Source organism: Lontra canadensis, unplaced genomic scaffold (assembly GCF_010015895.1).
Source record: "Lontra canadensis isolate GAN:19392208 unplaced genomic scaffold, GSC_riverotter_1.0 scaffold107, whole genome shotgun sequence".
Lineage (NCBI taxonomy): Eukaryota > Metazoa > Chordata > Mammalia > Carnivora > Mustelidae > Lontra > Lontra canadensis.
In genome coordinates this window covers 1,671,672-1,685,198 of record NW_022631101.1, presented here as the reverse complement: position 1 = coordinate 1,685,198, position 13,527 = coordinate 1,671,672, and the positions used below count along the sequence as shown (strand labels likewise).

The 13,527-nt window shown below is 54.4% G+C and overlaps 1 protein-coding gene across 4 annotated transcripts; it reads left to right on the top strand.

The window, feature by feature from the left end:
• The first annotated feature begins 1,355 nt into the window (after positions 1 to 1,355).
• On the top strand, positions 1,356 to 10,435 carry GPR4 (G protein-coupled receptor 4). Of its 4 annotated transcripts, XM_032839168.1 has the most exons (3): positions 1,357 to 1,452; positions 6,140 to 6,266; positions 8,101 to 10,435. In XM_032839168.1, exon 3 carries the CDS (start codon positions 8,895 to 8,897, stop codon positions 9,981 to 9,983), a length of 1,089 nt encoding a protein of 362 aa, XP_032695059.1. In that variant the 5' UTR covers positions 1,357 to 1,452; positions 6,140 to 6,266; positions 8,101 to 8,894; the 3' UTR covers positions 9,984 to 10,435. The 4 variants fall into 4 exon arrangements, with proteins under 4 accessions (XP_032695058.1, XP_032695059.1, XP_032695062.1 ...); XM_032839167.1 differs by lacking the exon at positions 6,140 to 6,266 and having other exon boundaries at positions 1,356 to 1,452; XM_032839171.1 differs by lacking the exons at positions 1,357 to 1,452; positions 6,140 to 6,266 and adding an exon at positions 2,070 to 3,047.
• Positions 10,436 to 13,527: the final 3,092 nt, after the last annotated feature.

The following is a 13,527-nucleotide window of genomic DNA, read 5'->3' as shown; positions in this document are numbered from 1 at the left end:
CCTTAAGATCCGGGCTTTTTAATTTTTATTAAAAATGAAGAACAAGGGATGCCTGGGTGGGTCAGTTAGTTAAGCGTCTGACTTCAGCTCAGGTCCTGGGATCGAGTTGGGCTCCTGCTCCAAGCTCAGCAGGGAGTCCGCTTGTCCCTGGCCCTCTGCCCCTCCTCTGGCTCATGGTCTCTCTGTGTCTCAAATAAATAAATGAGATCTTAACAACAACAACAACAAGAACGGAAGAAAAAAGAATTTGCGATCAGGGGTGCCTGGGTAGCTCAGGCCGTTAAGAATCCCTCTCTTGATTTCAGTCAGGTCATGATCTCAGGGCGGTGAGATCGAGCTCCATGTTGGGTTCCATGTTCAGTGTGGCGTCTACTTGAGATTCTCTCTCTCCCTCTCCCTCTGCACCCTCCCCCCACTCCCTGGCTCGTGTGTGCTCTCTCCCTCTCTAAAAAAAAAGAATTTGTGAACCCAATAGCTATCATTTCTGAGTGCTGCATGATGCCAGGTGTGTCCCAAGTGCTCTGATCGAGAATGAATTCTCATGACCAGTTATGAAGGATGTGATGATCATAATAAAAATCAGCAAATACTGTTTTACCCTTATGTATTCACCCCCTGAGAACATGTGTCTTGCATACCTATCGCATGCCTAGCCGGCTTCCAGGCAAAAGACACACAACAGTAAACAAACCAGATGCAGACATGACTCCTCCCTGCTCTAGCGGAGGGGGACAGATAATTTAAAAAGTTCTGTGGGGAAAAGTAAAGAAAATGGAGAAATGGAAGCACTGGCGGGGGGCATGTTTTACAGACTTGATAGAATTGACACTAAAATGACATTCGCCTGACAAAGAGACTGTGAGTGACCACTTTGACAGACGGGAAACTGAGGCACAGAGGACCATTAGGCTAAGGTCTGGTTGACCAAGAGGCAGACTCCTTACAGAGGTGGCCCTGAGTCCAGCAGTGAGGACAGACTCGTTTTCACTCTTCCTCGGGAAGGGAGGCACACAATCATCAGAGTTAAGGACTTGGGCCTCAGAGGGGAGGAAATGGCTCAGTTCAAGGAGGGTCAGAGGCAAAGGGCTGGGTCAGGCAGGAGGTGTAGGGCTGGACGGAGGGGAAGCAAAGGGGTTAAGGAGATGGGGGCCTCCAGGCTGGGGCCTTGGAGGGGCTAGGAAAGGGGGATGCTGAGGCAGCAGGTGAGGTTTCCCCCCTTCTTACCCCCACCCCGGGGCTGGAAGCCTGGAGCGGGGTGAAAGCCTAAAGGGGTTAAGGGGCGGTGACAAGGGAGGGGTTAACGGGGGCGGGGCTGGCGGGGGCGGGGCTTCGGCCCGCGGCTCCGGCCCGGGGCCGACAGGAGTCGCCGCGGGGTCCCTGCGCCGCGGTCGAGCCCAGACGTCGCCGCAGCCCGGAGAGACGCCGCCCGCCCCGTCCAGCCGCCGCGCGCAGGTAGGCGCCTCTCCTTCCCCTGCCCGCGCCGGGCGTCCGGCCGCCGCGGGGCCCCTCCTCCGCGCGCCCCTCGGGGACTGGGCGCCCCTGCGTCTGTGCCTCGGTCTCCGGCGCCGCGCGGCCCGTCCCCGCCCCTCTCGGGCGCTCCCGCCGTCTCCGCGCGGACAGTGTCTCTGGGTCCGTCTCCCTCTCTCCGCCCGTCTCGGATGGGTCTCTGTCTGCGGTCCTCTCTCCCTCTTGGGTGTGCCTCTCCTTCTGCATCTCTGGGTGTCTCTGTGTCTTTTTCTTTCTCTCTGCTTCTCCGTCTCTGGCTCTGTCTCTCTCTCCGTTTCTGTAGCCCTTCTCCCTGCCTCCCTTTGCCTCTATCCCTCAGTCTCTCCAACTCTCAGTCCCCGTGGATTTCTGTGCCTCCCAACTCCGTGGTTCTCCCCTGTCTCTGTGCATCTCTTTGCCCTTTCCCTTCCTGTGTCTCTGTCTCTCTCCTGTGTCTCTGTCTCTTACTCTGTGTTTCCTGAGACCCTGTTCTGGCACCTCGACCCCACCGTCATCTCATTCCAAATTCTGGTGCATCCCAGAGCTTTCCCCTGGGCTGAGGAGCTGCTGGAGGGTGGGGGTGGGGTGTAGGGTTGCCGCTTGGGGCAGGTGGACTCTGAGGGACACTGTGACCCCAGCGCCCCCTTTAGAGAGTCCCCCCACTGCTCCTGAGGTCGCACCCACCCCACCCTCCGATTTCAGGAATTCCTGGCTGGGGGGTGGACTTCCTCCCCCACTTCCTCCCTTCCAGGATTTGGCTAGGTCACCATTAACTCCTTCCTGCCTCCACCTCACTCCCCCCACCCCCTGCTTGCACAGGACATCCCACCACCCCCAACAAGGCTGAAGGACAGCTCTGGAATTTCTGTGAGCCATTGTTGGTGGTGGGATGTGTTGTGTTAACTCAGGCAGGATGTGCGCTGGGGTACTTACTGACACAGATGGAGCTCATAGGGGCCACCCCCTAGCGCCCCCAAGCCTGGGCCACGCCACCAGCTCCCCTCCTCCTGAACCCACCAGGAGGGTACCTCCCAATCTCTCTCTGTAGATGAACTCAGCTTCAGGTTTGGGGTGAGGATGGGGAGATTTCCTTTTCTGAGGGGGTCCCAGTAGGAGGAAATAAGAGAGATGATAGGCGGCTCCCCAGCTTTGGGAATCATAATCAAGAACCCTTGAGCGTGAAGTCTTTGAATGGAAGGACTCAGGATGGGAGAATGATCAGAGGCAGGCCTGGGGCCCCACAATCTTCAGATCACAAGTCCTCAGGATATATGAATGTTTCAATCCAAAAAGATTAGTGTTGGAATCTTGGGCAGCTTTCAGGGTTCCAAGCAGAGAGAGCTCAAAGGGCTTACGGAGCCATGGACGTCAGGCACCCATTTTACAGATGGGAAAACTGAGGCCAGGGAGCAGAAGTCCCCATAATGAGTCCGTGCCAGGCTGGGGGCTGGGACTCCGGTTCCACTGAAGCCCAAATCCAGAGAGCTGGCTTCTTTTGCTGCCACTAAGTCGGATTAATTTGGGAAAAGAGGTCTTCACAGTGAGGAGGGAAGAATGCCAGGGTGAGTATGAATGGTTGGAATCCAGAGGGGAGCATTTGAGAAGCAGAGGAGAGAAAATATTTCCAAAGCCATGGTGCTGGGGAGGGGAGAGGGGACAAGAGTTGGTTTGGGTGGGAGGGGTGGAGTTTCAGAGAAGGAGGGAAGAAGGGAAGGGAAATGGGGGGGCAGGGATTAACTCCCGCCTGCTTCTGTCTCCTGACCCTCCCCATGAAGCCCACTGTTCCCTCGGGACAGGGCCTATAATTTGGTTTGTGTCTAGACAAATAATAACTCAGCTGGTGTGAGCGAGCTGGAGGGATGAGAGAAGGCCGGCAGGGCTCGGGATGGAGGCAGTGAGGGCTCCTAGCAGTCCCCCCAGGGCAGGGAGAATTTAGGAGCTAGGTGGTGGTGACAACCAACCCAACTGCCCCACTCCCAATCTCCCGTGAATCTCCCGTATTTTAGAATTCTGTGCCACTTTAGACCTTCGGGCTGCTGGGTCGTTCGTTAACAAGCAGAATTGATAAGGAGGGAAAAAGGAAGTGGGGTTTCACGGTATATAGAGTGTGTTCCCATTTCTGTAAAAAAAAAAAAAAAAGGAAGGGAAATACGTATTCATGTTTGCTGGGCCAAGATAATAATCACTGAGAGTTTAATAATAGATGATGAAAGTCGTAGAAATGTTTAAAAAAAATCATAGAGCGTTCTAACAATAGAACTTTAGGATCTTGGAATGTGAGACTCCTGGAATATTAGAAACTTAAAGGGTAAGGACATGGAAAGCCGCTAGGATAATAATAATAGAATGGAAGAAAGGTAAAGCTCTAGAAGGTTGCAATAATAGAACGGTAAACTGTGAACTGGACTAACAATAGATCCGGAGGATTTTCTGAGTGCAGGAATGGATGATGTCGGAGGGGTAGAGGAGGAGGACCCCGGTGTCCCCTCTGGGTGGTGTGGGAGCGGCAGTGGGGGGGGGGTTGGAGATGGGGACTACTTTGGTAGAAATGGGGAAACTGAGGCCCAGCAAGGTGGTCACGGTGGCCTGACTGCCCCCTGGTTTCCGGCGGCCGCCAGGGCACCAGGTGGGGAGCGAGACGCGGTGATCACATTTCGTCCCCTAATGAGCAGACCGGAGCTGGCCCGTCCCCCGGGGCTGCCAAGGGGGTGGCGGGAAGCAGAGCAGGCAGAGGAGGGAAGCGGGGCAAAGAGGCAGTCCGGTGGCTTCTAGGACAAGGCTGGTGAGTGAAACCTGACGTTGGTCAGGGATGCGGTGGGGGGGGGGGCGGCGCTGCATCACCTTTCCCTCGTGTCCTCTCAGCCCTCCAGAGTCCTTTAGCCTTACTGGATTTGGGGTGGCTGGTGGGGCCCAGAGTCTTATCTGGCTTGAGCAGCCAAGAGACGAAGCGGGGGCTGGGGTCTGACCAGTCCTTCCGGTCCCCTCACTATCACTCCACACTTGGGCTTATCTCTCCTCCCTTCCCTGGGAGGGGCTAGCAGGGACCAGAGAGGGGGGCCTGGGGGCTAGGAGGAGCTCCTTTTTTTTTTTTAAGATTTTATTTATTTATTTGACAGACAGAGGTCACAAGTAGGCAGAGAGGCAGGCAGAGAGAGAGGGGGAAGCAGGCTCCCCGCTGAGTAGAGAGCCCCATGTGGGGCTCAATCCCAGGACCCTGGGATCATGACCTGAGCCAAAGGCAGAGGCTTTAACCCACTGAGCCACCCAGGCGCCCCTAGGGGGAGCTTCTTGTTAAAGACTTGGGGGTTCAATCTCCAATAAACCTCAAGTAAGGGAGGAAACATAGATCCCAGCTAAAGAGGAGCTTGCTCCCACCCCCGCCCCGGCCCGCCCCAGGCTGGGCAAGGGAGTCAGGTGTTGGGGGTGCACAAAAACACTGTGGTCGTTGCTTTTTGGTGGGGAGAAAGTCCTTCCTTGTATCTTTCAGCAGGTTCTCAAAGGCGGCTGATAACCCCAGAAGGACTTGAGAAACATTACAGGAGCACAGGGAGTGAGGCGAGAAAACATTTGGGGAAAGGGGAAGCTCCTGGGTCAAGAAGGACAGGAGATCTGCCCGACGCTGACACGTCACATGATTCAGACAACGGTCTTGCTGCTCTGGGCCTCAGTTTCCCCACATGTACAAGGAAGGGGTCAGAAACAGCCTTACACTCCCAGTTGGAGCGTATAGACCTATAGCACTGTGAAATGCTTTGAGTCTTAGTTCTGGTTCTGTGATTTTGATGGTTTGATGGTGGGCAGATCTTAGGTGGAGAAAAGAGAGGGCTGAGTGCCCCCCCCATGCCCAGAAGCCCCAGGAAGCAGGTGGGTTGAGGAGGAAGGAGGAGGAGGGGGAGGTGAGCCCCCAGCTGGTTCCCCCTCAAGGAAATTAGCCATGAGAAGCGTATTTCCTCTGGCGTCTGGAAAGAAGTCTCATGCTTGCTGTGCTGTACCCTCTCCAGGCTCAGCCGAACCCAGGAGGGTCTGGCCAGTGCAGGGCAAAGGGAACTCCCAGCCTGGGTTCCTTTCTTGTCTCAGCTCTCCTGTGCCTGTGGAATAATAGTAATTGTTCAAATGCTGCACATTTTGCAGATGATATGCCATCCTACCAAGGATTTTCTTGTCTGTGACGTGAATAGTATAAACGTTTTGCTCCCTCCCCCTTTATACAGAAAGGGAAACTGAGACTCTGGAAAAAGCATGAAGTTTCTCGATGTTACAAGAAAAGGGAGAGACAGAAGGCGAGAGAGGAGGGTTTTTTGGGTGGACTTGGTCTGGGTGGAGAATATTCGAAGGGAGGAGCTGGATTGCCCTGTTCCAGCCCTGGGAGCTTGTGCTGTCTCCACCCTTTGTCCAGAGGATCCAGGAACCACTGAGTCTGGGGTGGGGGCAGCCGCTGGACTGCTAAGGACCCCACAGGGGGTAGGGTTTACTAAGCGGGACTCAGCCCTGACCTTTCAAAGTCAATTATGTAGCGGATAGATCCTGCCCTTTTCATTTTATTTCCCTTCCGACCTCTTTCCCTGGGACTACTTTGAACTTGTAGCTGCCTCAGAGGGAGAGGGAGCCTGCTTTGCAGGATGGGCTGACCAATGCCTGTTCCTTCTACCCACAGTCATTTACTGAGTGTCTACTATATGTTTGGCCTCTTCTGGGTGCTGGGAGACAGCAGTCCACACAAGGTTACTGCCCTCCTGGAATGTCCATTTCAGACAGACAGACAGATGGGAACAAGATACAAGGTGATGTGAGGCGACAGCCCTGGGGGTGGGTGGGCAGGACTCTGGGGCATGGGGAGGGCCTCCCTTGTGGGAGTGAAGGAGGCCAGGTAGCAGAGTCCTAAGAAGATCCGAGAAAGAGCAAAGGTTTTGAGGCTGAATCAAGAAGGTCATGGGTCTTGAGCCTGCTGAGGTGGGGGAGGAGAGGGGGGAGGAAAAGTGAGGCAGTGCCTTATTCCCTGGGGCAAGGAGTTTGGATATTATCAGCAGTCTACTGGGAAGGCACTTGGGGATTTCAGGATTTCAATTTCCAGCAGAGAGGTAATGAGAGCTCATTTTCATGTTAACAAGACCTTGGCAGCTGCCCTGTGGGAAGTGAGTTGAAGGAAGCCAGAATGGCAGCCAGGAAAACCAGTGAGGAGCTACTGCACAGGTCCGAGCAAGCGGCGATGGTGGTGCAGAGCAGACAGTGGCAGGAGGTTCTGAGAGATATGCATGGATTCAGGGTTTATTGTGGAGGTAGAGCCAAGAGGACTTTCCCATGGAAAGATGCTTTGGCATCTGGGAGGTTCCCAAGAACCCAGTGTATGATGTTGGGCTCATCCCTTCACCTCTCTGGGCCTTGGTTTCCTGATAAATCCAGTTGACTCAACCAGTGGTTTTCTAAGTGTGTCCTGGGGGCTTCTTCAGAGGTGGCATCCCCTGCCCCCCACTTGATTTCATTGAGAACATAGAGCAGCTTCTTTTTTCCACTGTCTTGGATGGCTTTCCAGTTTAAGATCTTGTTTAAAAGGATAGTTATAATAATAATAAAACCTTTCACATCTTAAAAAACTAACCCCATGCAAAGACCTGGATAGAGTGACTTACAAAGGTGGCTCTGACTCAGGACTTCACTCCCCTACCCTCTGGGCTGACAACGGTCAGGATCTTGGTCCATGACTGTCCTTTGCCCTGTGTTTGCAGGTCTTCCCAAGGGGGTGACAGGCCGAGGGTTCTCACTCAGGAAAGTTGGCTGGGGACAGAGACAATGAGGGAAGCAGACCCTGAGGGAGAGACGCTGGCCCTGCTGCCAGGGCTCCCCTTGCTGCTAGAATGTGATCACTTCCAGTAGCACCTCCTTTCTCCCCACCCCACCCCCAGCTCAAAGCAGCTATGGTTCCCAGACCCCACTGCCCAGCCCAGGGCCCTTTCTGTTCAGTTATTCTTGGGTGGAAACATGCACAGGCTGGAGAAAAGGGGCGAGAGCCGATATTATCCCTCCATCATCATCAGGACCTTGGACAGGTCTCCGAAGGGCTCTATGCCTCAGTTTGCCAATTAGGAATGATAACGATATGTCCGTTGTAGGGATCTTGAAAATTGAGTGTATTAATGCCCATAAAAGTGCTTAGAACAGGGTCTGCGATGTAGTAGGGCTCAATAAGCTTTAGCTGTTATTATCTGTCTCTGTCATTGTCAAGGATGGGGTGTCCTGGGTTAGCAGCAGAAGACTGATTCCAGCCCTAGTTCCATCACGACCTTGCTGTGCATCCTTGGCGGGAGTGAGCAGTCTTTCTGGGCTTCATGTCCGTTTGGGAAATGACAGGTTAGCATTTGCCGAAGCGTGATACAATACTTGTGCGTTTTACACAGTTTCTGGAAGGAAATTATAAAATCTGAGTGGGGTTATTAATGTCTATCAGGGAAAATAGATCCGGACCCCCAAATCTGCATTTACAGAGATCTGTTGCTTAAAACGAAGCTCAATTAGATATCGCTAGGATGCCTGCTCTCAGCAGCCCATGGGTTATGGTGAGGGGTGGGGGGAGAAGGGGGTGTCCGTGACTCCCCTCATCGCAGACCTCTCTCCCCACAGGCACCATACAGTCAGCTTTGAACTGTGAGCTCCCACCACGACCAAGCCAAGCCAGAGCCCCTCCCCTGCCCCCTTCAAATTCCTCACTCCATCCGTAATCCTCCTCCATAATAGCCTTTACTCACCTCCTTCCTGTTTCTTAAACACCCTTCCCACATTTCCCGGACTAAGGGCACCTACTTTTCCATAATCTTGTTTGTTTCCCTATTTCTTACTGGGGTCCTAGGGAGCACCAGCACCCAACTGACCCTGCCTGGTGTTTTCAACCCTCCCTAACTGTAGTCTGTCCTATCTCAACACTATCGCACATATTTCATGCCTCTTCTAGAACATTCTACCCCCCATCCCTTCAACGTGGCCACGTGTACTTTCTATATCCTCTACCAATATCTCCCTCTTACCACTGCCCGATGAGGCCTCCATCTCTTCCATAAACACCCCCCTTGGCCAATTCTTGGGCTACCCCTCAACTCCCTCCTTTCCACTCTGTTTGGGTCTGTAAACACCCCCTTGACAAACCTCTTTTTTTTTTTTAATCCCCCCTCCCACCCCAAGCCTCCCTCTGATCATAATTCTATCCTTCCCCTGACTTTTCCCTCTCAAGCTCTCCCCTTCCCTGCCCAGGCCAGTCCAGGATTCACGGTCACCCTCATCTCTCCCCCGTGGACTGCCACCCACCATGTTCCCCTGAGCCTCCAAGGAGGGGGCTCAGGGGGCCCGATGGCCTCCCGCCCCCCGTGGCCCCACAGCCCCCGTGGGCCGGGGGAAGAGCCTCGGGAGCCCCAGCGCCGAGGATGGGCAACCGCACATGGGATGGCTGCCACGTGGACTCGCGTGTGGACCACCTCTTCCCGCCGTCCCTCTATATCTTTGTCATCGGCGTGGGGCTGCCCACCAACTGCCTGGCCCTGTGGGCGGCCTACCGCCAGGTCCGGCAACGCAACGAGCTCGGGGTATACCTGATGAACCTCAGCATCGCCGACCTGCTGTACATCTGCACGCTGCCGCTGTGGGTCGACTACTTCCTGCACCACGACAACTGGATCCACGGCCCCGGCTCCTGCAAGCTCTTCGGCTTCATCTTCTACACCAACATCTATATCAGCATCGCCTTCCTGTGCTGCATCTCGGTGGACCGCTACCTGGCGGTGGCCCATCCACTGCGCTTTGCGCGCCTGCGCCGGGTCAAGACAGCCGTGGCTGTGAGCTCTGTGGTCTGGGCCACGGAGCTGGGGGCCAACTCAGCGCCCCTGTTCCACGACGAGCTCTTCCGCGACCGCTACAACCATACCTTTTGCTTCGAGAAGTTCCCCATGGAGGGCTGGGTGGCCTGGATGAACCTCTACCGGGTTTTCGTGGGCTTCCTCTTCCCCTGGGCCCTCATGCTGCTGTCCTACCGCGGCATCCTGCGGGCTGTGCGGGGCAGCGTGTCCACCGAGCGCCAGGAGAAGGCCAAGATCAAGCGGCTGGCCCTGAGCCTCATCGCCATCGTGCTGGTCTGCTTCGCGCCCTACCACGTGCTCCTGCTCTCCCGCAGCGCCGTCTACCTGGGCCGCCCATGGGACTGTGGCTTTGAGGAGCGTGTCTTCTCGGCCTACCACAGCTCGCTGGCCTTCACCAGCCTCAACTGCGTGGCTGACCCCATCCTCTACTGCCTCGTCAATGAGGGGGCCCGCAGTGATGTGGCCAAGGCCTTGCACAACCTGCTCCGCTTCCTGGCCAGTGACAAGCCCCAGGAGATGGCCAACGCCTCACTCACCCTGGAGACCCCACTCACTTCCAAGAGGAACAGCATGGCCAAGGCCTTGGCAGCTGGCTGGGCGGCGGTTCCACCCTCCCAGGGGGACCAGGTGCAGCTGAAGATGCTGCCACCCGCCCAGTGAACCCCCAACTCGTGCAGAAACCCCTCACTCCTCCAGTCTTAGCTCCCTTCCCTTCGGGTCTGCTGTATGCAAATTGTATGTAAATGGGGCTGTGCTCGTATTCATAAGAGTAGAGGAAAACGGGAAAACAGTGAGGTTGGTGGGTCACTGGCCAATAATCAGCCTCTACCATGACCCCATAACAACTTGGTTGAACAATTCAGGGGCACTGTGCTGGGTGGTGCTAGTGACACAGTGGTGACAAATGACAATCCTGGCCCTCCGTCACGTGCTCCCACTCCCATGGGGGAGACAGACCTGCCCCCAGAAAGGGATGACCCAGAGGGGGTGAGGCTCAGACAGGGGCACCCAGAGGGCCTCTGACCCAGTCTGAGGGTCAGGGAGGGCTTCCTGGAGGAGGAGACAAGTAAATTAAGTCAAACATTTGGCTTCCAGAAGGTAACGACAAGAAGGGGGGGGGGAATGATAAAATTTGGGGACTGAAGGAGAAGATGGGAGAAAAAATTCACCGAGGGGTAGCATGGTCATTTTTGCCCTTGGCAAGCCCCTAGTCTTCTAAGGAAGTGAGGGCATGAAGGGCACATGTGAGTTTCTGGACAAACAGCATTCTCCAAGTCAGGACTGGGGAGGAGGGAGACTCAGAACCCAAGCGAAGGACAATCGGGGCAGACTAGCTGGAGAGCTGACTAGGCAGGCCGGGGCAGGGGCTCAGGACAGGAGAAGGGTATTTATTCATTCATTCAACAGAAATTTATTTATATCCACTCTTGGCCCAGCCGTGTGCTGGCTGGGGCTGGGGAACGCGAGGGTGACCAAGATAGCCTAGGCCCCCACCCTCATGGGGCTTACGGTAAACAAGTAAATAAAAATAAATATAATGTTTGGAATTGATAAGAGCGCTGGGGGGAAAATAAACTCGATGTGGGGGGGCAGCCACTGGCATGGACTCGGATCTAGAGGAGGTGGTCAGGGGAGGGCTCAACGGAAGGTGAAGGTGAAGGTGACTTGGAACAAAGAGCAGGTGCTGGTAGGCCCTGGGGCTGTCAGGGGGAAGAGGACTTCGGGCAGAGGGAACAGTCAGTGCAAAGCCTCTGGAGTGAGAGAGTGCCTGAGTTTTGAAGGAGAGCAAGTGGAGCAGGGCAGCTGGAGCAGAGGGAGGTCCGGAGGGTGAAAGGAATGGTTGATGATTGATGGGACTGGCAAGGGACCAGCCGATCTTTTTGGATCTTTTGATCGGGGCTTTGTAGGTCCTGTTGAGGACTTTGCCTTTTACTCTGAAATAAAGGAGAGCCACAAGAGGGCTCTTCGCGGAGGAGGGATGGGATTTGACTTAAATGTTAACAGGATCCCGCTGGCTGCTGAGTGGGAAACAGAATATGGGAAGGGAGCTGCCAGGAGGCCAGCGACAGGTGACTGCAGTAGTCCAGGAGGCAGCTGAGCAGGGTGGTGGTGGGGTGAGCAAGGAACAGTGGTCAGCTCTGGGATTTGTTTTGGAGGCATACTTCAAAATGACGGAAGAAGAACAGGGCCTTTTGGGATTATGTAACACAAGCCCCTTGCCCATCTTGAGAAAAAGGGCGACCAGGGGCCCTGAACTGGAAGGACCTCTCAGAATGATCCTGGGCCCTGTTCCAAGGCAGTCACCGGAGAGGCCAAATGACTAGGCCAGGGTCACAAAGCTGGTGAGTCAGCGCTGGGGTTATCCTGGGCTCCCTCTCCCCTCTCCATCTCTGCCTCTGTTCCCATGCCCCAGGGTGGCCGAGGCTGCCCGCCTTGGCTGATGGGGTCACCCTCCCTCTCCTGGCCCTCGGGGATCACCAGGAATGGGCATGCTTCCATAACCAGGCTGGAGAGCAGGAGCAAGCACCCAGTTCTGGATAGGCCTTGCCCTTTCTGCTAGGTCACCTCCCTCCCTTCCTGCCAATGGATGTATAATAGGCTCCGAGCTCCTGATGAGATGTGAAGATCCTCCTACACATACACACCCGCCCTTGTCCCAGAAGTTCCCAGAAGAGGTTCCTGGAAACCCTTCTCAGAGAGAGGAAGAGGAGGGTGGAGGGGAATGAGAGGAAAAAAAAAAACTTAATGAGGAAAATGGTTTTACAGGAAGGGAGGGGGGATCTCTGAGATGCAGGAAGTTGGGGCTTTGGTACTGGGTGCGGAGAGAAAAGAGGGAAGCCTGGGATCTATGGGGCCCAGTAATTTTCCCACCCTAAAGCCATAAAGCTACTGGGATGGAGATGTAAGGGGCCAGAACCTTTTGGAACACAGTGCCCTTGGAGAATCAGATGAAAGCCTGCACTCCACTCCTCCATGAAATGCTCATTCCCATTCATTCAATAAATATTTATTGAGCATCTACTGTGTGCCAGGCACTTTTCTAGGAGTTGAGGAAACAGCAATGAAATAAACAGAAAAAAAGTCACATACAGTTTGGAGGTTTCCTAAATCCATCCTGGGAACCTCACCCTCCGAGTAGGCCCCTAGGCCCCCTGACTACCACCCTCAGGAATCAGGAGATGACTTGATTGGGACTCAAGAAATCCCAGCCTTGGCTCCATCCTGATTATGCCTGGAACTTTGGGTAAATCCTTTTCTTCCCCTGGCCTCAGTTGGCCCGTCTGTAAAATGGGAAGGGGGGTATCCCAAGGAGATAATGGACCTTGAATAGACCAAGCTCTATCACACCTTCAGTCCAGAAGGGATCTTGCAAAGTGTTGTGGTTAGTTTTTTTTGTTTATTTTTGTTTTTTGTTTGTTTGTTTTTTTTTTTTTTAAAAAGGTTTTGTTTATTTGTTAGAGAGGGAGTAGGGGCGGTGCAGAGGGAGGGGCTGAAGAAGAATCCCAAACAGACTCCCAGCTGAGTGTGGAACCTGACCTGCCAGGCTCCATCTCACGACCCTGAGATCATGACTGGAGCTCAAATCAAGAGTCGGACTCTTAACTGACGGAGCCATCCAGGCGCCCCGGAAGGTTGTTTTTATGGAGTCTTGGTATTTTAAGGAATTTAGAATATCTGGGTTCATGCATGTCAGTGCCATCATTATTACTGATGGAGAAATGGAGGTCTATTTGTGTCAGGGATTTGACAAAAGGACACAAAGGAGCTGGAGTGGATGCTGAGGAAAGCCCTACAGGCCGAGGGGCCCCGATGGGGTTTCCGCCTACACACCGCTCCTCTGCTCCTCTCTCTTCTCCTTTCCCTCTTAGATGTTCTCAATTACCCACCAAGACTCGCCATCCAGAAATTTCTCTCAACCCTTTCCTGACCTTGTTTATATGATCTTGCTCCCTGATGGCTAAAGGACGACAGCCTGAAACATGTCCTTAAACTCCTTCTTGAGCCAGCTCCCTGGGGACCCTCGCCCACCAGTGGAGGAAGTGGGGCTGCTTGAGAACGGGTGTGGCTTTAGCAGCCAAGACACGGGGCCATCACCTTCTGGGGGCTGAGAGACCTTCTCCCGCGGCCCCCTCTGGGCCTCCGCTGGTCAGTTCCTCAGGAAAGGGCTGGATTCGCTAATTCTGGATGAAATGCACCCTCAGGA

Coding starts and splice junctions, on each gene's coding strand:
- GPR4 (XM_032839167.1), top strand. CDS start 8,895: ATGGGCAACCGCACATGGGATGGCTGCCACGTGGACTCGCGTGTGGAC.